Source organism: Mobula hypostoma, chromosome 23 (genome assembly GCF_963921235.1).
Source record: "Mobula hypostoma chromosome 23, sMobHyp1.1, whole genome shotgun sequence".
NCBI classification, from domain to species: Eukaryota; Metazoa; Chordata; class Chondrichthyes; order Myliobatiformes; family Myliobatidae; genus Mobula; species Mobula hypostoma.
The window spans coordinates 16886287-16909824 of NC_086119.1; the positions used below are offsets into that span (position 1 = coordinate 16886287).

The following is a 23538-nucleotide window of genomic DNA, read 5'->3' on the forward strand; positions in this document are numbered from 1 at the left end:
TTATAAATATAAGTACATAAGATTAGCTTACATACATAGACTGATTAATGTTTGTCTTTTACATTTCATCTTGTTCACTCTTGACTGGAATCCTTTGGTTTTGGGAAATGTTATCAATGCATACAAACAATATTCAAAAATATTATCTGACAACATCAGAACACTCCAGTTTTCACTGTAGGGAAAACAATCCCACAATGTCACTTTATAGAACCTCTTTGCTTCCACCAATTGAATGGTCCCAATTTGTATTCTGATAATAAAAGGCAGCCCATTTCCTGGAGTGTCTGTATTCATTTCCTGATTGTTTTTCAGAACACAATGCCTGAACTCATCTCAGAGTGACTGTCTGTCAGTCAGTTCAAAAGTTAAACACTGACTATTGAAAATTCTGCATCCAAATACACAAGTTGTCTGCTTCAATGCATTTTTATAAGTTTGCTTCAGTGTAACATTCCCTTTGAAGGATTAAAAAATTAGAAGTGATTTAGTGGTTTGTATAGTGGCCAGAGCTAGATTCATTCATGGTTCGGGGTGTTGAAATAATGAAAAACAGTGCAAAATTGAAAATAAAATGGTCTTATTATTGAAACATGAATACTGTACTAGAAAATGAGTAGGTGACTATTGCTTCAATTCAAGTTTCAAGTTCAAAGCAAATTCATCATTAATGTACCTACATGTCACCCATATGCTGACCTGAGATTCATTTTCTTGCAGGCATTCACAGCAGGACAAATACAATAGGATCAAAGAAAAACTACACACAAAGACTGAAAAAAGAAGACAAATTGCAAATACAAAAAAATTAGTAAATAAATAATACTGAGAACATGCATTGTAGATGTAGAGTCTTTGAAAGTAAACCATAGGTTGTGTTGGGTGATCAGTTCAGTGTTGAGGTGAACGGAATAGTAAAAAATCAGGGTAAAAATGGAAAGACAATTTTATTACTGAAACATGAATACTGGAGATAAAAACAAGTATGTAAATATTGCTTCTACTCAGTATTTAAATGCTTGTGTGGGTTCAATGTAGTCTTCAAACCTAATTCAATGCTGGACCAGTGAGGTGTAAGACTGGTCTCAATCACCAAATCGAGGAGAGGGACATGTCAGCTGCAGCTCCATCTCCTTGCGATTGAGTTGGTGCACGTCAGGAGGAACACCAAAATATTTTTTTCCCCAAATTAGTGATAAATTGGTAAATGTCTGTGTACAGGAATCTGAGCGTGCTGATTCAGGAGACACCAAGTAAACATGTTGGTGTAGAAGAGTAAATATTAGAATGGTTGACAATGCAAGGAGGCTGGAGCCCAACATATGCAAATTCTTGCTGAGATTCTGAAAGACTGCACAATGACTATAATATAGTTTGGGTTTTCGTGCCCGAGGATTTAATGGATTTGGAGCAATTACAATGTAAATTTACAAGAATAACTTCCGGAAAGGAAAGGGCAATCCTATGAACACTGATAAAGGAAGGTTTGACTTGTATTCAAAGTTCAAAATTTCAAAAGTAGACTTTTGAACTGTGCATACAATTCAAACTTCAGAGTAAATTTATTATGAAGGTACATTTATGTCACCATATCATCATCATCATCATGTGTCATCCTCTGCCAGAGCCTTGACGACCGCTTTCTTCCGCTGCGATCTGTCGGCAGTCAAACCTCTTGCATCTCTGGTGGTGAGGCTGGTCCACTTCTTGGTGTTGTCGATCCAGGTTGTCCTCTGTCTGCCTCGGGAGTGGCTTCCTTCTGCTCTGCCTTCAAGCACAGTGTGTTCCAGTGTGTCATCAGCTCTTGAGTTGTGTCCAAAATAGTGAAGTTTCCTTTGGATAATAGTTTCCAGAAGTACTGGTTTCGTGCCAATCCTTTTTAGGATGAAATTGTTGGATTTCCTTTCAATGTGTGATACCCTGAGGATCCGTCTGTATGTCCACATCTCAAATGCTGTCAACTTCTTTTCCTCAGCTGCTTTGTATATGTCACCATACACAACCCTGTAATTCATTTTCTTGTAGGCATTCACAGTGGAACAAAGAAATACAATAGAATTAATGAAAAACTGCACATATAAACTGAAAAAACTAATATGCAAAAGCAAACAAACTTCAAAAAAAATTATAATAATAAATAGGTAAATAAATAATACTGAGAACACAAGTGAGTCCACAGGTTGAGTTCAGTGATCAGTTCAGTGAAATGATCCACTCTGATTCAGGAGCCTGATGGTTGAAGGGTAATCGCTGTTCCTGAACCTGGTGTTTCCTGATGGCAGCAGTGAGAAGAAAGCACAACCTTGATGGTGGTGGGGGTGGGGGGGTGGATCCTTACTGATGGTGCTGCTTTGTTGAGACAATGCTCCTTGTAGATGTTCTTAAAGGTGGGGGTGGGTAATTTTCCCTTGATGGACTGAGCTGATTGTATTTACCGGAATTTAGAAGAGTAAATGAGATTTACAAAATTCCTAAAGGAATTGACAGATCACACACTTAGATTATTTTCTTTAGCAGCTCAGAATTTTGTACCAGTGTCTCAGTTTAAAAGCTTGGCCATCAGAACTGAGAAAAAGAGAAATTTCCTAATGCAGGGCCGATAAACCAGTACCGTATCAAGAATATCACCGGCGTTTGTCGTGAAGTTTGCTAACTTGGCAGCAGCAATTCAACGCAATACATGATAAATATAGGAAAAAAACCTGAATTACAGTAAATACATATATGTATATTAAATAGTTAAATTAAATAAATAGTGCCAAAACAGAAAGTAAAAAGAAGTGAGGTAGTGTTCATGGGTTCAATGTCCATTTAGAAGTTGGCTGGCAGAGGGGAAGAAGCTGCTCTTGAATCATTGAGTGTGTGCCTTCAGGCTCCAGCACCTCCTTCCTGATGGTAACGATGAGAAGAGGGCATGTCCTGGGTGCTGGAGGTCCTTAATGATGGATGCCGCCTTTTTAAGGCCCTGACTAATTTTACAACACTGCGGCTTACTTCGATCCTGAGCAGTAGCCCCGCTCCCCATACCAGACAGTGATGCAGCCGATTGAAATGCTCGCCGCGGTACATCTGTAGAAATTTTAGGTGACGTACCAAATCTTCTCAAACTCCTGAATAAAATATAGCTGTTGAAATGTAATCATTGAAACTCTCCACTGCAGAGTTTCGATGTTGGGAATAGTAGATGTTAGGTATCAGAGTGACCAAGAAGGAAAATGACCTGGAGAGACCTGATCATCCATGATGTTATCGAATGGCAGAACAGATTCAGGGGAGCGGATGGTTGATTCCCTGTCAGTTACCCTCCTGATTATAAGATTATCAACCTCCACTTCAATGACTTGGCCTCCACAATGTATCTAGTTAATCCAGTGACTTCTGCTGGAGGTTAATGAACATCGAGTGTGGGTGTTATCAGCCTTGCCTTCAATCTGTAAGTCAATCAATGCTTTCAGGAAGGACATGATGAAGGCAGCAATATCCATGGATAAATGTACGCTACAACCAAACTCGCCATCCTTCAGTTCAATTTTATTGTCATTCAACCGTCCAGGTGTATAGTAGAGCGATCACGCGAGCTGAGTAAGGAGTTACCTACTGGTGGGTCCTCAGCTGGCTGTAGAGGCTGATCAGGGATCCACATATTCTGGAGCAGTGTTGACACAAACAGTAACAGTGCTTAGTAGTTGGGGTCCTTTGGTTATTTATTCTGTCCTTTACAAACTACTGCTTGTTCTCTGTGGCTCATCGGAGGTCGCTCTGTGTAGTGCAGCTCCCCCTTGGACAGATTCCTCCAGGTGTATCTAGTGAGTGCAGTTTTCAAATGCAAGGCTAAATTCCTTCAGGCTGATTTTGATGTTCCCTTTGCCCACCAGGGGCTCACTGACCTTCCTTCGACTGGGAGTAAAGGATCTGTCTTGGGAGATGCATCCGAAGGCATGACCTATCCATCGGAGTTGGTGTTGCTTTATCATGGTGGGGATGCTGTTCATGTTGGCCTCCTCCAGTACCCTGGTGTTGGTGTGTCTGTCCTTCCAGATGATCCTCAACATCTTTCGGCACAACATTGTGGGCCGAAGGGCCTGTGTTGTGCTGTAGGTTTTCTATGTTTCTTTCGCGGGGTTCCTTGGAGGTATTGTTCCAGGGCTTTCAGCTGCCTACTATGGGTGGTGCATGATTCTGCTCCATGCAATCATGAGGAAGGACAACAGCTCTACAGACTAAAAGTTTTCTTTGGACCAGTAGATCGAGTCTTCAAAGACTCCTTTCTTGATCTTTCATAGGCTTCACTCGCACTCCTCAGTTGATGGTTGATCTCTGAGTCGATGTCTGCCTTTGAGGAAAGAATGCCAAGGTCGGGAAAGTGGTTTACATTTTCTGGAGCAATATCATCAACTTTTATGAAGGGCTGGAGACCCAGGGCCTTGTATGCCTTTGCAAGTACATTCAAGATACGTTGGGGGTCTCCTTCAGAGTGAGCTGTGATGGCACTGTCACCCACATACTGAAGCTCCATGATCGTGACGGTGCTGGCCTTGTTCTTGACCTTGAACTAGTTGAGGTTGAAAAGCCTGTTGTCCATTCTATACACGAGTGGGATTCCCCGTGGCAGGTCTTGGCCAGTGAGGTGAAAGATGGCAAATGGGGTAGGCACAATGATACAGCCCATTATGACTCCTGTCTTGACAGTGAAGGGTTCTGATTCAGTGCCATCATGCAGTTGCCTCAGTATTTGTGAGTACTTGCCAGGTCACCAGTGCCTTGATAATATCTGCCAGGGAGCTTAGTCGTCTACTGTATCAAATGCCTTTGTCAAATCTAGGAAATTCAAGCACAAGGGCTGCCTTTGTTCATGGCATTTTTCCTGTAATTGGCATACTGTGAAAATCATATCTGCGGTATCTCTGATGGGCGGAAACTGCTGTGATTCAGGGAGTACTTCTCCAGATAGTGGAAGGGGACGGCCGGCAGGGATACACGTAAACACTTCGCCTGTTGGGAGGAGGGAGGTACCTCTGTGCTTTCCACAATATGCCCTGCTCCGTTCTTGAATATCAAGAAGGAAGACTTGTGTATACAGCTAAGCCAAACAACGTTTCTCTAGGACCAAGTGCAAAACACAGTGCATACATTACATACAGCACATAAAATAACACTAACAGAATAATATTAACAGATAATAAAAAATATTCTGTAGGTGTTGACGTAAAGTGCATATGCAACATATAGTTACGGTAAGTATACAATAGTATTATGCTACTGGCGCTGTCATAAATAATGTGTACTGGGTGGTAGCGGGGGGTTCAGATTGGAATCGATAAGTATTAAACAATGTCTTTGATTTTCTATCAATAGTCAGATCGTCCATTTGCAGCAGGAAGCCAAGGTTCTCCTGGACATGTGATGGGATTTGAGTTATCCTTTAACAACGTGATCAGCACTTATCATCTCCTTTGGGGGAAAAAAAACTGATGTGTGTAGATTTACTGAACTACGAAAATTACTGAATGCAGGACCTCAATGGCAGGGATGGCTTCATCGTACCCAGGACACACTTCCAAAATCAGCACAGATCTGCAGAGATCCTCCTCACCAGCCACATGCTGTTTGATCCACACCTGCTCCCTGAATCCGTCAGCTGCTTCTCCGTTTACGGATCTCATTGAACCTTACCTTCATCGAATGAGTTTCCAACATTTTTAAACTCAGGCTTCCTCTAAGCAGCCCACAGTACAAGTTGGCCAAGCAACCGCACCGAGAGAAGGTGAGAATTTGGACAAGTCCACAGGTTCTGGAGATTTGACTGCATTAAATAAACAAGACCTTGCTGGCAGAGGAGCTCCTGTTTCCCATTCCCCATTTAATTGGAGTAAACATCATCTTGGAAGATTATTTTTAATAATCTAAGAATAGTTTCTGCAGAATTTTTATTCCACACTCCAGTGAAATCATAAGAGGAGCTCACAACAGCTTCAGAGACATTACAGCTTCATCGTTCACCATGGAAACCATAACCACTGCAACTTTTAAAGGAGGAATTTGATTAAAACAGCTATTGGCTTATTGCTTCTCTGACATCAGCATGTGCACGCAGTGTGGTAACCCAGACTGGAAAAAAAACACAACAGTTTAATACTGGGAACAAAAATACCTCATAATATTCAATATATAAGAATTCTAAATGCTTGTGTCCATATGGCACCTGTAATTTGAATCATTATTCAAGAAAGCACAACTTAAAAATTAACACATTCACAACACAGATCCATAGTTTTGACTTAAGAAAAATTAATATGGTTCCTATTCAGAAATCCACCCTTCGTAGTCTCTTTCCTTCTGAGGACCACAATGTGGGGTTCTTCTGCGACTGGAGAGGAAACACTGTTCCCTCTAAATAACTCGGATGCACAGCTGCGCAGTAACTGAAATGCTTCCACGCACTTAGCCTTATTACCGCACCCATCTGGAATTTTTGTTTATATAAGGTTAATATAATAATAAACGTACCACAAACTTCACTTTGAAACATTTTTGAGCTTCAACGTATTCACATTGTCAGTGTTTCAATTTTCATTCTAAATATTAATAGTATGCGTATTACAAAAAGAAAATATTTAAAGTGCTGCTCAGTGTAAGCATACCCTGCTCAGAGTGACAGAAACCACTGTAAAGAAAATTAGAAGGAATGTTGGGAGGGGGGTAAAGTTGAGTGGGGAAAGCCCCCCAATTATTATAGCAATATACCACACTAATGGGCCACATGTGTGACAGCAGTACTATTAGTGTGTAGGAAGGTAACAGTACTGAAATCATTGACTGTGAATGTAAAGAATGAAAAAGCATTGCACAGTTTATACTAAAAAAAAATTTTATGAATAAAGTTTATCTTGAAATTTTTAAAAATCCTTCTATACTATGTCCTTAGCGGCATGATGCAGGCAGTTACTGTATCCTGATTCCTCGTGCCCCATGTTACAACTGGGATGTCGATGTGACAGCAAAAAATGCAAAAACAAAAAAATTCCTTTCCTGCTCTTTCAGAAGTGTTTGTTACTTAAAATTTGTCTTTTTGTCTTTAATCTTGTTTTGTTTCTTTTCATTCTTTGACACGTGTGCTGGGATGTCCGTGCAGTCGCAAATTCCTTTTCCTGAGCTCCATCCATTGCTTGTCCATCCATTACCACAGTCTGAAGGACACAGACCCCTATTTCTCAGTACCCAGCTTCCAGGACACTCCACTGTCCTTTCCGTGAAGGTTACACCCCAGTCTTTTACATCATTCCACACACTATGCTTGGTTCCCCAACTCAGAGAAAACAGAAATTTCTTTGAAGCTGCTGTTGACCGGGAATTGAATGTTTCACCGTGGTCAGTCCAATAACATAGGAGCAAGAGTAAGCCACATAGCCCCTCAACCCTATCCTGTTGTTCAACACTATCATAGCCGGTCTGCCCCGGACCTCAAATAGTCTTCTTTGCCAGCTTCATGTGTCTTTTGATCATCATCATCATGTGCCATGCTGTCTGATGTAGGCGATCATGGTCTTTGACCCTGATTGTCCTTGGCAAATTTTTCCAGAGAAGCGCTTTGCCGTTGCCTTCTTCAGAGGAGTGACTTTACAAGACGGGTGACCCCAGCCATTATCAAGACTCTTCAGAGATTGTCTGCCTGGTGTCAGTGGCTGCATAAGCAGGACTTGTGATGTGCACCAGCTGCTCATACAACCATCCACCTCCCGTCCCCATGGCTTCGCGTGACTCTGATTGGGGTGCTGCACCCTGACCAGGGGTGACCTACAGGCTAGTGGGGAGAAGGAGTGACTTACACCTCCTTTGGTAGAGATGTATCTCCACCCCCACCCTTGATTATCAACCTCCCCTTTAAGTGATTCAGTCTCCCCAAGAGAATTTCAAAGATTCAAAGTACATTTATTATCAAAGTGTGTATATAGAATACAACCCTGAGATTTGTCTTCCCACAGGCAGCCACGAAACAAAGAAACTTCATGGAACCCATTCAAGAAAACATCAAACACCCGATGCAAGAACAAAGAACAAATCTCACAAACGGTAAAAAGCGAGTGAACACCACACAGAATATCAAACATCAAACCAGGAAACCTGTAGTATTCAGCTTAGTTCAGTTAAGTGCCGCGTCGCTAGCCCACTGCAGGCCGCAGGGACGTTCTTCACCGAATCGCCCCAGTCTGCATCGATCGCCCCGATCAAACTTCTCAAAAACAGCAGGAAAAAAAGAGTAACCAGAATCCAGAAAAACATGCAACATGAGTCTCAAAGACCCCCAAAATGAGTCCACAGTCTTGCTCGTCCATCCTTACCACCTGGATCCCAAGGCTCCTGCATGTTTTTTTTTCTGACAGCAGCCAGCGAGAGGGAGAGGATGATCAGTCAAACGCAGGCAGGCGCCACCAAACTCCCAGTCGTCCTCCGCTCATCCACCACCCTCTGTGAGAAGTTCCTACATGTAGCCACTGTTCCCTGGCCACGAACAAGCGTCCAGGGAAACAGAACTGGCAGCATCTAGCAGTGAGACCCGACGCAGACTGGGAGATCGTTTTGCTGAACACCTACGCTCTGTACGCCAGAGAAAGCAGGATCTCCCAGTGGCCACACATTTTAATTCCACATCCCATTCCCATTCTGATATGTCTTTCCACGGCCTCCTCTACTGTAAAGATGAAGCCACACTCAGGCTGGAGGAACAACACCTTATATTCCGTCTGGGTAGCCTCCAACCTGATGGCATGAACATTGACTTCTCAAACTTCCGCTAATACCCCACCTCCCCCTCATACCCCATCCGTTATTTATTTATACACACACATTCTTTTTTTCTCTCCTTTTTCTCCCTCTGTCCCTCTCACTATACCCCTTGCCCATCCTCTGGGCTTCCCCCTCCCCCTTTCTTTCTCCCTAGGCCTCCCGTCTCATATCCCTTTTGCCAATCAACTGTCCAGCTCTTGGCTCCATCCCTCCCCCTCCTGTCTTCTCCTATCATTCCGGATCTCCCCCTCCCCCTCCCACTTCCAAATCTCTTACTATCTCTTCTTTCGGTTAGTCCTGACGAAGGGTCTTGGCCCGAAACATCAACTGTACCTCTTCCTAGAGATGCTGCCTGACCTGCTGCGTTCACCAGCAACTTTTATGTGTGTTGCTTGAATTTCCAGCATCTGCAGATTTCCTCGTGTTAGCATCTAGGAGTCCCTTAGCCCGCCACTCTCTCAATGAGACCGGTTCTTGCCACGGCCTTCTGCAGTCTCCACACACACACACACACACACACACACACACACACACACACACACTTGTAAGAAATACAGCCTTAGTATGCCAAAAGCGTTACCAACTCAAATCTGCAAACCCTTGTCCTCTGAAATGAAAGCAAAAGATACCATTTGAAAAGTTTAACTTAACTTGATACATTCTTCAAAAAGACCATGAGACACAGGAGTAGAATCAGATCATTGAATCTGCTCCGCCAATCTATCATGGCTGATTTATTATCCCTCTCAACCTCATTCTCCTGCCTTCTCTTCATAACCCCTGACACCATCACTAATCGAGAACCCATAAACCCCAGTTTTAAATATACTCAGTGACTTGACCTCCACAGCTGTCTCTGGCAATGAATTCCACCCTCTGGCTAGAGAAATTCCTCTGCATCTCTGCTCTAAAGGGATGTCCTTGTATTCTTAGACTCTCCCACTATAGGCAACATCCTCTCCACGTCCAATCTATCAAGGCCTTTCAATATTCACTAGGTTTCTTATTCTTCTGAACTGCAGCCGGTACAGGCCCCAAGCCATTAAAGGCTCCTCATACCTTAACCCTTTCATTCCTGGAATGATTCTGGTGAACCTCCTCCGGGCCCTCCCCAATGCCAGCACATCTTTTCTTCGCTATTCCAAGTGCAGTCTGACCAATGCCTTATGAAGCCTCAGAGCTAAGAGAATGTAGGGAGTGCGTAGAAAGACAAATACAGGATTGAAATCCAGCTAAAATTTGAACATGTTTACTGGATACTGCAATAAATAATTCTTGAAACAGTCAGAGTGGAGTTGGGATTTTATTTTATCCGGAGAATGGTGGGATCTGGAACTCATTGCCTGGAAGGGTTGGTGACAGCAAGAGGAATTGTTCACATATCATGATGAAGACCATTTTGTCACACTGCCACAGTAGTGTAGCCGTTAGCATGACGCCATTGCAACCCGGGGCATCAGAGGTCAGAGTTCAGTCCCAGTGTCCTCTGTCAGGTGTCTCCCTGTGAAATGTGTGGGTTTGTTCCGGGTCCTCCAGGTTCCCACAATCCAAAGATGTACCTGCTCTCTCAATTGGCCATTGTAAATTGTCCTCGGATAATGTTAGAATTAAATTGGGGCTGTCAGGATTGCTGGAAGGTATGGCTTGAAAGACTGGAAAGGCCTATTCTGTGCTGTATCTCTCAATAAAATGAAATTAAAATTTTAAAAAATCATAACTGTATACCTGCTACAATATTTGATACATCATAAACCATAGCACTGGATGTGGAGCTGGGAAGTGAAATGGATCTCAAAAGCCTTTTCCCAGTCAGTGTGGACAAGGATAAAATAGTGCCTTCCTGTAAATTCTGCTGATTCTGCAGCTCCAAAATTGCTACCAAAATCCTGATTTCCAGTAATTAATATTCATTTGGATATGTAGTTTGGTTTTTTACTCCAGATTCCAACTGTAAACTAATCCTTCAAGTCTCTCCTTTATAAATGTTAATCTGTTAATTGCTCATTTAAATAGGTCAGTCTAACACGTCATTAGTCACGAAAATCTAGGCTGACATTTCTAAGTCCTGTATTAGCAGACACATTTGTCCTTTGAATATATTAAACTAATACAGTCTGCCTGATTCAAAAGGGTCAGGTAAATCTCCTAGTCCTGTTTGGAGAAGAGCATAGAACTATCCCAGTGACACAACCAGAATTTAAATTTCATTAAAGACCAACACAGAGTAACACAGGGTCTCGGACCAAAATGTCATTCATTCCCACCTACACTGCACCCTCAATTAATGCTACTCGACCCGCTGAGTTCCTCTAGTGGATCATTTTTGGTCTCCAAATTTGAGGAAGGACATTCTTGCTATTGAGGGAGTGCAGCGTAGGTTCACAAGGTTAATTCCCGGGATGGCGGGACTGTCATATGTTGAAAGATTGGAGCGACTGGGCTTGTATACTCTGGAATTTAGAAGGCTGAGAGGGGATCTTATTGAAACATGTAAGATTATTAAGGGATTGGACACGCTGGAGGCAGGAAGCATGTTCCTGCTGATGGGTGAGTCCAGAACCAGAGGCCACAGTTTAAGAATAAGGGGTAGGCCATTTAGAACGGAGTTGAGGAAAACTTTTTCACCCAGAGAGTGGTGGATATATGGAATGCTCTGCCCCAGAGGGCTGTGGAGGCCAAGTCTCTGGATGCTTTCAAGAAAGAGATGGATAAAGCTCTTAAAGATAGCGGAATCAAAGGTTATGGGGATAAGGCAGGATCTGGATACTGATTGTGGATGATCAGCCATGATCACAGTGAATGGCGGTGCTGGCTTGAAGGGCCGAATGGCCTACTCCTGCACCTATTGTCTATTGTCTATTTTATGTGCCATTCATCTTGGCTGTTGTGAGATTTTGCTGAATGTAAAATATTTGAGCCAGAGAAAGAGGCCATTCATAGAACGTGGAACAGTATCACAGAGTACAGGCCGTTCGGCCACAATGTTATGCCAACCTTTAAACTCACTCTAAGATCAATCTAACCTTTCCCTTCTACATAGCCCTCTGCTTTCTATCATCTACGTGCCTAGCTAAGATTCACTTAAATGCCCTTAATGTATCTGCCTCTACCACCACCTGCGTAAGAAATCTACCTTTGACATCCCCCTGTACCTTCCTCCAGTCACCTTAAAATCACGTCCTTTCATATTAGCCATTTTCCCCCCTCGGGAAAAGGCTCTGGCAACCCACTCAGTCTATGCCCCTTATCATATTGTACACCCCTTTCAAGTCACTTCTCATCCATTTTTGCTCCAAAACATGCTCTCTAATCCAGGCAGTGTCCTGGTAAATCCCCTCCCTGAAGTTCCTCATCCCTTCTTGTACTGAGGCAACTGATACTGAGCACAATATTCCAAGTGTGATCTGACCAGGGTTCTTGAGAGCTACAATATTACCTTGCGGCTCTTGAGCTCATTCTACTGACTAATGAAGGCCAACACACCATACACCTTCTTCATAATACCACCAGCTTGCATGGCCATTGGATTCACGCCGACCTCCAGGGAATTCCAGGGAGGCAATCCCATTCCCTTGGAATTTATCCTCACACAGGCATGACTAATAACTCCCCTCTAATTCTTTTTCCTATGAATCTACGGTAAGGAGCAATTTACACAGCCAATTAACCTACTTGTGTGTCTTTGGGTGGCAGGGTGGAGATTTGTCTTGTTGGAAACCGGTCATTTTTTAAATAATACCTTTTATAAGATTTTGTTATTTTTAACAAAATCATGTATTTATCACAGTATGTCACGGTCTGTCCCCTCTTACTGCCAGAGAGCTGTATAGCAGTTAAGCTAATGGTTTGCAGCTCTTTCATTTTCCATTGGCTAAGTATTAGCTCATGACCCACATGATGTAATAGTTTTAATCATGTAGAACATTAACTAGTTTATTTCTATCTAAGGAATTTCCTTACCTTATTTGTAAAAGCAATGGAGTCTTCAGACGCGTCATCTTTATTCCTTTGTCTTCACATTCTTTGCCTTGAACTTACCTCTTAGCATCGTTTCTCAACTCTTTTATTTAGTTTGCTTAGTGTTTGCATGTTTATTTGTACCGTCCTTTGCTGTCAAACATCCACCTGAAGAACAGAGGAGCTTTTTACCAGTGATATTCTTCATTTGTTGATGTAACCTTTTTGGATCAGTAATAGGGATTCTTTCTAGTTGCTCACATTCCTGGTTTAATCATTCTTCTTTGGCTTTTTGACATAAGCTTTTAACTTTTTAATCTAAGGATTTATATTCTATAGGATTTGCTTTCTTCTGTCTCCTTTCTTCCATTAGATTTTTGATTTCATCTGTCTTCCATTTATTCTTTGTGCTTTTTTCTTTTTTAGGAATCACTGACTTTGCTGATTCTACCAAGGCATCCTTTAGAGAGTTAAACTTCATTTCTACATGATTGCTATCATCTTCAGATAGAATGAATACCTATTATATTTCTAGACTTTGAAATCTAGTCCTCACTTCAATTGTAAATTTTTGTCTTAAGTTTTCTTCTTTAATTAATTGTGAGTAATCAAGGGATCGTTCAGGTTTTTGTTTCTTTACTTTTTTAAGTTTTACTTTTACATGACATACTACTGGGTTATGGTCACTATTACAGTCTGCACCTGGATATGTTTTGCATTGAGTCACTGATTTTCTAAATCTTTGGTTTATAGTAATAAAGTCAATTTGATTTCTGGTGTTATCACCTGGACTTTTCCAGGTCCACAAGTGCCTTGGATGGTTTTTAAAGTAGGTATTCATAATGACCTGATTATTCATCTTGCACCATTCTACCCATTTCTCACCTCTTTCATTTCTTTCCCGTAATCCAAATTTTCCTTTGGTATTTCCATCAGCACCTTGTCCTACTTTAGCATTTAGATTTCCCATGGCAATAACAATATCTTGAGATTTGCATCCATTCTTTGCTTGTTCAAGTTTTTCATAGAATTTATCTGTATCCTCATTTGTTCCATCTGTTGTTGGTGCATATACCTGAATAATTGCTAAATCAAATGGTTGTCCTCTGAATCTAACAAGGAGCACTCTTTCTGATATTGCCCAATGTCCTAAAACACTTTTTGCCATGTTTTCATCCATAAGAATTCCTACTCCATTAGTATGGGATGTTCCACAAGAATAAATTAGTGTTTTATTTCTATTCTTACATGTTCCAGCACCTATCCAACAAACTTGCTAATTCCCATGATGTTAATCTTTAGTCTTTCCATTTCATTTATCACATTGTCCAATCTTCCTGCTTGATATAGGATTCTTACATTCCAAGTGGCAATAATTTTCTTTTGTGTTCCTTGAATTTTATGAGCAGCAGCTTGATGACGGTCGGGGATCCCCTGCTGCCCAGAATCAACCCTACCGAGCGAAGCACCTTCGGAATTGAATGACTAAGGGGTAACTCCACTTTCCCCAAAGCTCTGAAAATCCCCAATCAGAGCCTCATCACCGGTTGCAGTTTAGAGTCATACCCAGGACAAGTTACTGTCATAATGCACTTTACACAGCAAGATCCAAAGCACCAGTGAGATACCAGGCGACTCATTTCAGATAGAGACACAAGAGACCGCAGATGCCGGAATCCGAAGCCACAAGCAATCCACAGGAGGAACCCAGAGGGCCCGAGCAGCATTCGTGGGGTGAAAGGAATGGGCATCACCTCAGGGCGAGAACCCGCTTCAGGACTAAGGATGGAGAAAAATGACAGCCACTATCAAGAGTAGAGGGGGAGTGGTGAATGATTGGTGGGCAGATTGGGGCAGGAGAGTGGTGAAGCTGGGAGACACAGGCCACTGGGTGGTAGCTAGAGACAGGCAGAAGCAAAAGGCAGGTGGAATCAGATGAGGGGAGGGTGAAGGTGGTAGCAGCTTATCTCAAACGTTGGCTGAAGTTCAAAAGTAGCCTAGGTACTATCAAACTGCTCTACTGCTTTGCAAGTTGTGCATGGGGATCCTTTACAACCACGGGGGGCTCTGTAATAGCCTCTCCTGATAGAGCATCGTCCCTCTGCACTGCCTCCATGTGATGACCTACAAGCTTAAAACCTTGAACCCCCCCCCCCAGTGAGACGCAGATGGCCATGTGTCAAACGGACCTGAATCCAAAATGTGGCAAAGAAAGATGAAAATACTAAAATATAAAAAAACTAAAAACGTCAAGAAAAAAAAGCAGATTGAAGACTGAAATCAAATAGAATTTGTTATTTAAAGTTATTAAAGAAATGGCAGGTTCTGGTAATGTGCCCAATCATTACTTGGTACCGTGCATACAAGTTCTGTCATGTTAGCGGTTTTCCTCTGAAGAGCTGCCAGACCTTCACTAAGAGTGACTCGGGGTCAAGACCATCTTTCTCTTCCAGAAGTAGACTAGTTTGGGTCAAATCACAAGGACACGGCACTGTGCAAAAGTGTTAGGCATATACACAGCATGTATAGCAGGGGGTACCTCAGACTTTTGCAAGAGCGAGCTTGCAAATCTGGAAGGGGAAAAGGATGCTGGGAATGACGAGGGTGGAGCGCCGTGGGAGGGGTGTGGGACAGGTGGCAGAGGAGTGCCAGGCAAGGGGGTGGCACAGGTGCTGACACACCCAGCCCTGAGACACCAGGCAAGGTCATTTGATTCCAAACAATTGGTTTATTAATTATTACAAAATATCTCCCAAGTGTTTCCTGCTTCTTCCTCTCCTACCTTTCCTTCTTCCAAGCATGATTCCCCTCTCCCTGCTCTCTTCCCATTCTCATTCCCCAACAGTGACCCACATCAGGATCAGGTTAATCATCACTCACGTCTTTTTTTTTGTAGTATAGTGCAATACATAAAATTGCTACAATACTGTGCAAAGGTCTTAGTCTCTCTCCCTCTATATATATTTCAGTATCTAAGGAATTGCAGATCTCCTGGGATTTTCATGCACAATAGTCTCTAGAAACATAGAAACATAGAAAATAGGTGCAGGAGTAGGCCATTCGGCCCTTCGAGCCTGCACCGCCATTCAGTATGATCATGGCTGATCATCCAACTCAGAACCCTGTACCAGCCTTCCCTCCATACCCCCGATCCCTTTAGCCACAAGGGCCATATCTAACTCCCTCCCACAAGGGCCATATCTAAACTCTGGAGTTTACAGAGAATGGTGTGACCAACAAAAAAACATCCAGTGGGCAGCAATTCCGTGAATGAAAACGCCTTGCTAATGAGAGAGGTCAGAGGAGAATGGCCAGCCTGGTTCGAGCTGACAGTCACTCAGACAACAACACATTACAACGGTGGTGTGTAGAAGAGCACCTCTGGATGCACAATCACATTGAACCTTGAAGTGGATGGGCTACAGCAGCAGAAGACAGCGAACATACACTCAGTGGCCACTTTATTAGGTGGAGGAGCTATCTGGTAAAGTGACCATAGAGTGCATGGTCTTGCTTCAAGAAAGAAAACAAAACATTCGTTCAAGTCACTGTAAAGTGGTCACAAATACCTTTTCCAGGCACAACAACAATTCCTAAACAGCATTGTCCCAAAATCATCTTTGGATATCTCCCAACAATGACAAGTCAGGAAAGGTAGCATCAGCTCAGTTTCTGTTTATCAAGAACATCCCCGTTCTAAACTCTGATAACAAAAGCATCCATTGAAATGTGAATTAATATGACATCAAACCCATGTCCTGTCAGGCTGTCCCTCAGGACTTCACAGTCGTAAATACTGCTTGTGCAGTCATTATTGCAAAGGACACAAACAAGGCAAAGAATCTGTGTACAGCAAGCTCCCAGCCACAACCAATTTTAAATATGATATTTATTTATCGCGATACAGTGCGGAGTAGGCCTTGAGCAACAACGCCCAGGAATCCCTTGATTTAATCTGAGCCTAATCACGGGACAACTTACAATGACCAATTAACCTACCAACTGGTATGTTTTTGGACTGGGGGGGGGGGAAACAGGAGCACCCAGAGGAAACCCACACGGTCACGGGGAGAATGTATAATCGCCTTACAGGCAGTGACGGGAATTGAACCTGGGTGCCTGGTACCGTACAGCATTGTTCCAGATGAGTTCAATGCCTTCTATGCTCGCTTTGACCACCAGAACAGAGAGGAAACCCTGCGCACCCCCACAGGTCCCGAATGCGAGTTTGCTAATGACAGCACTGTTGTGGGCCGGATTAAATTTGGTGATGGATCAGCATACAGGAGGGAGTCTGAAAACTTGGCAGAGTGGCGTCATAACAACAACCCCTCACTCGATGCCAGCAAGACCAAGAGACTGATTGCAGACCTCAGGAGAGGGAGACCGGAGGCCCAGGAGTCAGAAAGAGGAGCAGAGGTGGAGAGAGTCAGTAACTTTAAATTTCTGGGTGTCACTATTTCAGAGGAGCTGTTCTGGACCCAGCATATAAATGTAATTGCAAAAAAAGCACGACAGCGCCTCTACTTCCTCGGGAGTCTGTGGAGATTCGGTACGTCATCAAAAACCTTAAACTTCTATAGATGTGCGGTGGACTGCCTGCATCACGGCTGGTATGGAACACCAGTGCCTTTGAGTGAAAAATCCGATAAAAGGCAGCGGATTCAGCCCAGTACATCAAGGGTAAATCCCTCCCAACCATTGAGCACATCTACATGAAATGTCGTCGTAGAAAAGCAGCATCCATCATCAAAGGTCCTCACCACCCAAGCCATGTTCTTTTCTCGCTTCTGCCATCAGGTAGAAGGTACAGGAGCATCAGGACTCGCACCACCAGGTTCGGGAACGGTTACCACCCCTCAACCATCAAGCTCTTGAACAAAAGAGGATACCTACACTCATTCTATTTCTTTTTGTTCCCACAAGCAATGACCTCACTTTAAGGACTCTATCTTGTTATTTATTGCTATTAATTTATATTTGCACAGTTTGCTGTTCATTGATCCTGTTTACAGTTACCATTCTATAGATTCACTAAGTATGCTCGCAGGAAAAGGAACCTCAGGGTTGTATGTGGTCACATATACAGTATGTACTCTGATAATAAATTTTACTTTGAACTTTGTGCTAAGTACTACACTATTGTGCTGCCCCAAGGGTAAATATTGGCCTGGGGCACAGGAATATCTTTGCATTTCAAAACATTGCCACGGGGTATTCTGCATCTGCCTGAAGGAGTAGATAAGGCCTTTGGTAGCGTCCCGGCTAAAGACCTACACTTCAGTTAGAGTGCAGTTAAATTTGCTCAGGTCTTTGAAGTGAGGTGAAGGTATTGCCAAGGCTTAGCTGAGTACCCGGACAAGAAAATGTTCGACTGCAGGCTCACTCCAGCTTAACACCCACCTTCCGACTGGTGTAGAGCCTTAATTGCCTTGTTCAGGGTGTCCAATCAATTTATCTTTTGACATCTTCCGTCTGGGGGAGCACCAGCCCCACCATGTATTATCCCAACTCAAACCAACTGTCCTACATGAACTACATGTTTACTCACTGCAAATAGCACCAGAAAGAGAAATATGTTGGCAAGCTTATGGTATATATACAGTTATATAAAGAAATCACCTCTTCCCAATGAGCACTCAATGGTAAAATAGTAGTCAGGCAAGAGTGATGGGAAAATATGCAAACATCATCTCATTAGACCATAAGGCATTGGAGCAGAATTAGGCCACTCCCCCCCCATTCTAATAAACTCCAGCGAGTACAGGCCCAGAGCTGTCAAGCATCCATATACATTTGACCCTTTCATTCCCAGTATCATTCTTGTGAACCTCCCCTGGACCCTCTCCAATGCCAGCACATCCTTTGATAGATAAGGGGCCCAAAACTGCTCACAATACTCCAATTGCAGACCAAACAGTGCCTTATAAAGCCACAGCTTTATAAGCTAACCAGATCACAGAGCTGGTCAATTTGATTCAGAACCAAAGAAATATTGTTTACATTTTGGAGAAGGTAGAAGTAGGTAAATCTCCAAACAGACATTAAACTGGATGGTTTGGATTCATTGACATATCACGACCCTGATGGAAATGTATTCAAAGTAAATTTCTTATCAAATTACGCTCATGTCACTCTATACTTCCCTGGGGTACAAAGAAACACAATAGTATCAATTAAAAACTACACACAAAAGATGGACAAACAATGTGCTGATGACAAACTCTACAAATATAGAGAACAAATAATAATAAATAATAAATAACATTGAGAACACGAGTTGTAGAGTCCTCAAAGGTGAGTTCATAGGTTGCGGAATCAGTTTAGTGTTGAGGTGAGTGAAGTTATCCACTTTGGTTCCGGAGTCTGGTGATATTAACTGTTTCTGAACCTGGTACTGTGGGACTTATGGCTCCTGTACCTCTTTCCCGATGGCTGGAGCAAGAAGAGAACATGGCCTGGATGCTACTTTCTTGTGACATCATTCCTTGTAGATGTACTTGATCGAGGGGAGGGTTTTTCCTGTGATGGACTGGATGTGTGCATTACTTTTTGAAATAGATACATTTTTCACTCCCAGTTCTAGGATCTAAATCTTATGGACATACAAAGTAGCAGACACAGTTCATTCAGCTCTTTAAGTCTGCTCTGCCTTTTAATAAGATCACAGCTAATCTGGTTGTAATTTCTGTCACTAAGACTGAAAGCCTTAAAAGGAAGAACTGGCATTGAAATCAAAGAAGACAGCAATAAATTATAACAAGGCTTTATATTTTGCATCTTGCCAGTTCATAAAGTTATAATTAGCCAATGAAATATTAACGGTGCATTGGGAGCCAAGGTCACATTTACAGTTGAGTCGAATTGACAAAGTTGGAATTGGGTTACCAGAGAGGACAACTATTAGATGAACCAATATTCTCATGGGGACCTCAAGAAATTTGCTGCTCTGGCCTTTTTAAATTGGTCCCAGTTCCTCTGGTGGAGGTCTCCTTCACTAAGGTAAAGGCACATTGATGGTAGTTATGTTATAGAATCACATCATCTCTTCCATTATTCATGATGAACGTCAACTGCACGGAAAAGTGACGACGTGTTCAATCTCACCCCCGTGTACACACTATTCCCACAGGAGGTTGCTGACACACAATATCCATTTTTCAGTCCAAAACTTGTGTTACTGTACTACCCATACAACTCTTATACTGCTCTGGGTGGCAGAGATGAGGACAACTTTCCACTCAGTCCCCACGCAGAACTAGAGGATCAATATTCTTAGTGCAGACTTGGCTGCTTATACTGTGCCTATTAGAAGTATTCACCACCCCCCACCTCCAAGAATTTTTCATGTTTTGCTTTACAACATTGGATCACAGTGGGTTTAATTTGGCCTCTTTTTTGACACTGATCAACAGAAAAAGACTTTCCTCTCAAAGTGAAAACAGATCTCCACAAAGTGATCTAAATTAATTACAAATATAAAACATAAAATAATTGATTGCATAACTATTCATCCCCTTCAAGTCAGTGTTTAGTAGATGTACTTTTGGCAGCAATTACAGCCTTGAGTCTCTATCAGTTTTGCACATCTGGACACTGCAAATTTTCCCTATTCTTCTTCACAAAACTGCTAAAGCTCTGTCAGATTGCATGGTGATCGTGAGTAAACAGCCCTCTTCAAGTCCAGCCACAAATTCTCAATTGGATTGAGGTCTGGACTCTGACTTGGCCACTCTAGGACATTAACTCTGTTGTTTTTAAGGCATTCCCATGTAACTTTGGCTTTATGCTTAGGATCATTGTCTTGTTGGAAAACAAATCTTTTCCCAAGTTGCAGTTCTTTTGCAGACTGCATCAGGTTTTCCTCCAGGATTTCCCTGCATTCATTTTACCCTCTACCTTCACAAGCCTTCCAGGACCTGCTGCAGTGAAGCATCCCCACAGCATGATGCAGCCACCACCATAGTTCACGGTAGGGCTGGTGTGTTTTTGATAGCGTGTGGTGTTTGGCTTAAGCCAAATATAGCGCTTAGGCTGATGGCCAAAAAGCCTAATTTTGGTTTCATCAGACCATAGAACCTTCTTCCAGCTGACTTCAGAGTCTCCTGCATACCTTCTGGCAAACTCCAGCTGAAATTTCATGAGAGTCTTTTTTCAACAGTTGCTTTCTCTTTGCCACTCTCCCATAAAGCTGCAACTAGTGAAGCACCAGGGCAACAGTTGCTGTATGCACAGTCTCTCCCATCTCAGCCACTGAAGCTCGACTCCTCCAGAGTTGTCATAGATCTCTTGGTGACCTCTCTCACTTATCCCCTTCTTACACGGTCACTCAGTTTTTGAGGATGGCCTGCTCTAAGCAGATTTATAGCTGGGCCATATTCTTTCCAAATTTTGATGATTGACTTAACTGTACTCCAAGGGATAATCAGTGACTTGGAAATTTTCTTGTATATATCACCTGACCTGTGCTTTTCAGTAACCTTTTCAAGGAGTTGCTTGAGTGTTCTTTGGTCTTCGTGGAGTGGTTTTTAAACCAGGATACTGACTCACCAGCGGCTGGACCTTGCAGATACAGGTGTGTTTTTACTACAATCAATCAAAACACCTTGACTGCACACAGGTAGGTCTTCAAAAACAGATCTCCATTAACTAATTATGTGACTTCTAAAACCAGTCGGCTGTACCATTGATGATTTGGTGTGTCATATTAAAGGGCGGGGGGGGGTGAGAATACTTATGCAATCAATTATGTTGTGCTTTATATTGGTAATTATTCAAGTGAGTATTAATCTCACTTTGTAGAGCTGTTTTCAATTTGACATGAAAGTGTCTTTTTCTGTTGATCAGTGTCAAAAAAGACAAATTAAATCCACTGTGAAACAATAAAACATGAAAACTTTCAAGAGGGGTAACTACTTTTTATAGGCAGTGTACATTAGAGTAAGTTTATCAAAGTACATATATGTTACTATATTCAACCATGAGGTTCATTTTCTTGCGGGCATACTCAATAAATCCAATAACCATAATAAAATCGATGAAAAACCACACCAACAACCAGTGTGCAAGACAACAAACTGTACACATACAAAAATAAAGACAAAAAAATAAAAGATAAATAAGCAATATTTTGAACATGAGATGAAAGAGTCCTTGAAAGTGAGTCCATAGGTTGTGGGAACAATTCAGCAATGGGGCAAGTGAAGTTATCCTCCCTGATGTTTGAGGGGGTATTAACTGTTCCTGAACCTGGTGGTGTGAGTCCTGAGGCTACTGTACCTTCTTCCTGATGGCAACAATGAGAAGAGAACATGACCTGGGTGGTGGAGGCACTGATGATGGATGTTTCTTTCATGTGTAGATGAGCTCAATGGTGGGGAGGGCTTTACCTGTGATGGACTGGGCCACATCCACTATTTTTGTAGGATTTTCCATTCAAGGACATTGGTGTTTCCATACCAGGCTGTGATGCAGTCAGTCAATATTCTGTCCACATCTCTATATAAGTCTATCAAAGTTTTAGATGTCATGCTGGGCCCAGGGCAGGTCCCCTGAAATGATAGCACCAAGGAAGTCAAAAGTACTGACCCTCATCTCTTTTGATCCCCAATGAGAACTGGCTCATGGACCTCCAGTTTTCTCTTCCTGAAGTCAATAATCAGCTCCTTGGCCTTGCTGACATTAAGAGGTTGATATTGTGGCACCACTCTGCCAGATTTTGTGTCTCTCTCCTATATGCTGCTTCATCACCACCTATGATTCTGCGCACCAGTAAACATAACTACGGTATTGGACCTGTGCTCAGTTATAAGTGCATGCAAGATGACACGATCTGAAATCAAGCCTCTTCAGTTAATTATAGACACAAATGTATACAAGAGAAGTCTCTCCAATTGAAAGTAATTGATCTTGTTCTATGAACGGAAAGGATAAAGCTGATTGTTTCCAGCCAAACAGATCAGTAAGATCACTGTTTGGTAGAAAGAACAATTTAAGACTTCCAGCTTCCTGTTCCTCAAGGATGGCTTTCAGCTCAAAGAGACTAAAAGGCCCGTGTGGGATCCCATTCATTATTCCAAGAGCCTTTAAATTCTTGAATGGATTAAAGAATAAATAAATTATTATTTTTCTCTGTGCCTTTCATCATCTTTCTTTACTGCAGAACACTACTAAAATATATGCAGAGAAAGTTATAACAGAAGTAATTCAACTGAGAAAATGGATAAGGAAATGGTAGATGGAATTTAACACAGACGAGTGTAAAATGATGCATTTTAGGGTAGGATGTGCACAATGACTGCAGGGCTCTGGGCAGTGCTATTGAACAAAGACTTCAAAATAATTCCTTCAAAACGTTGCAGTTATACAAAACACTAGTAGCACACACATGGATTATTCTGTGCAGTTCTGGTCAACAGATCAGAGAAAGAGCATGATTCAATTAGAGAAGATGCAGAAAAGATTCTGAATTAGAGGGCTTAAGCTACTAGGAGAGATTGGATAGTCTTAGGTCTGTTTTCCCTGAAGTGAAGCTGAGAGGTGACAAAAGAGGTATGTAAAATTATGAGAGATAGATAGGGTAGACGGCCAGAGTCTGTTTCCCATGGTAGGGGTGGCTAAAACTAGAGGTTGCAAGAAGTGAGGGAATGGTGATCTGAGGGGTAAAGATTTCACACACAGTCTAGTTGGTGCTTGGAATGAGCTGTCAGAGGTGTTGGCAAAGGTAAGAGCAATAAGGAGGTATCTAGACAGGTTGAGGGATTTGGAAATAATGCAGGCAAGTGGGATTAGTATAGA

At 42.3% G+C, this 23538-nt stretch overlaps 1 protein-coding gene across 1 annotated transcript in view; it reads right to left on the reverse strand.

The window, feature by feature from the left end:
• Positions 1-12782: 12782 nt before the first annotated feature.
• LOC134336972 (vascular endothelial zinc finger 1-like) overlaps positions 12783-23538 on the reverse strand; it is a 73190-nt gene continuing 62434 nt past the window's right edge. The window contains exon 5 of the mRNA XM_063031715.1: positions 12783-12909. Coding sequence (XP_062887785.1) covers positions 12848-12909 — 62 coding nt within the window. The 3' untranslated portion in view covers positions 12783-12847. The remainder of the gene's footprint in view (positions 12910-23538) is intronic.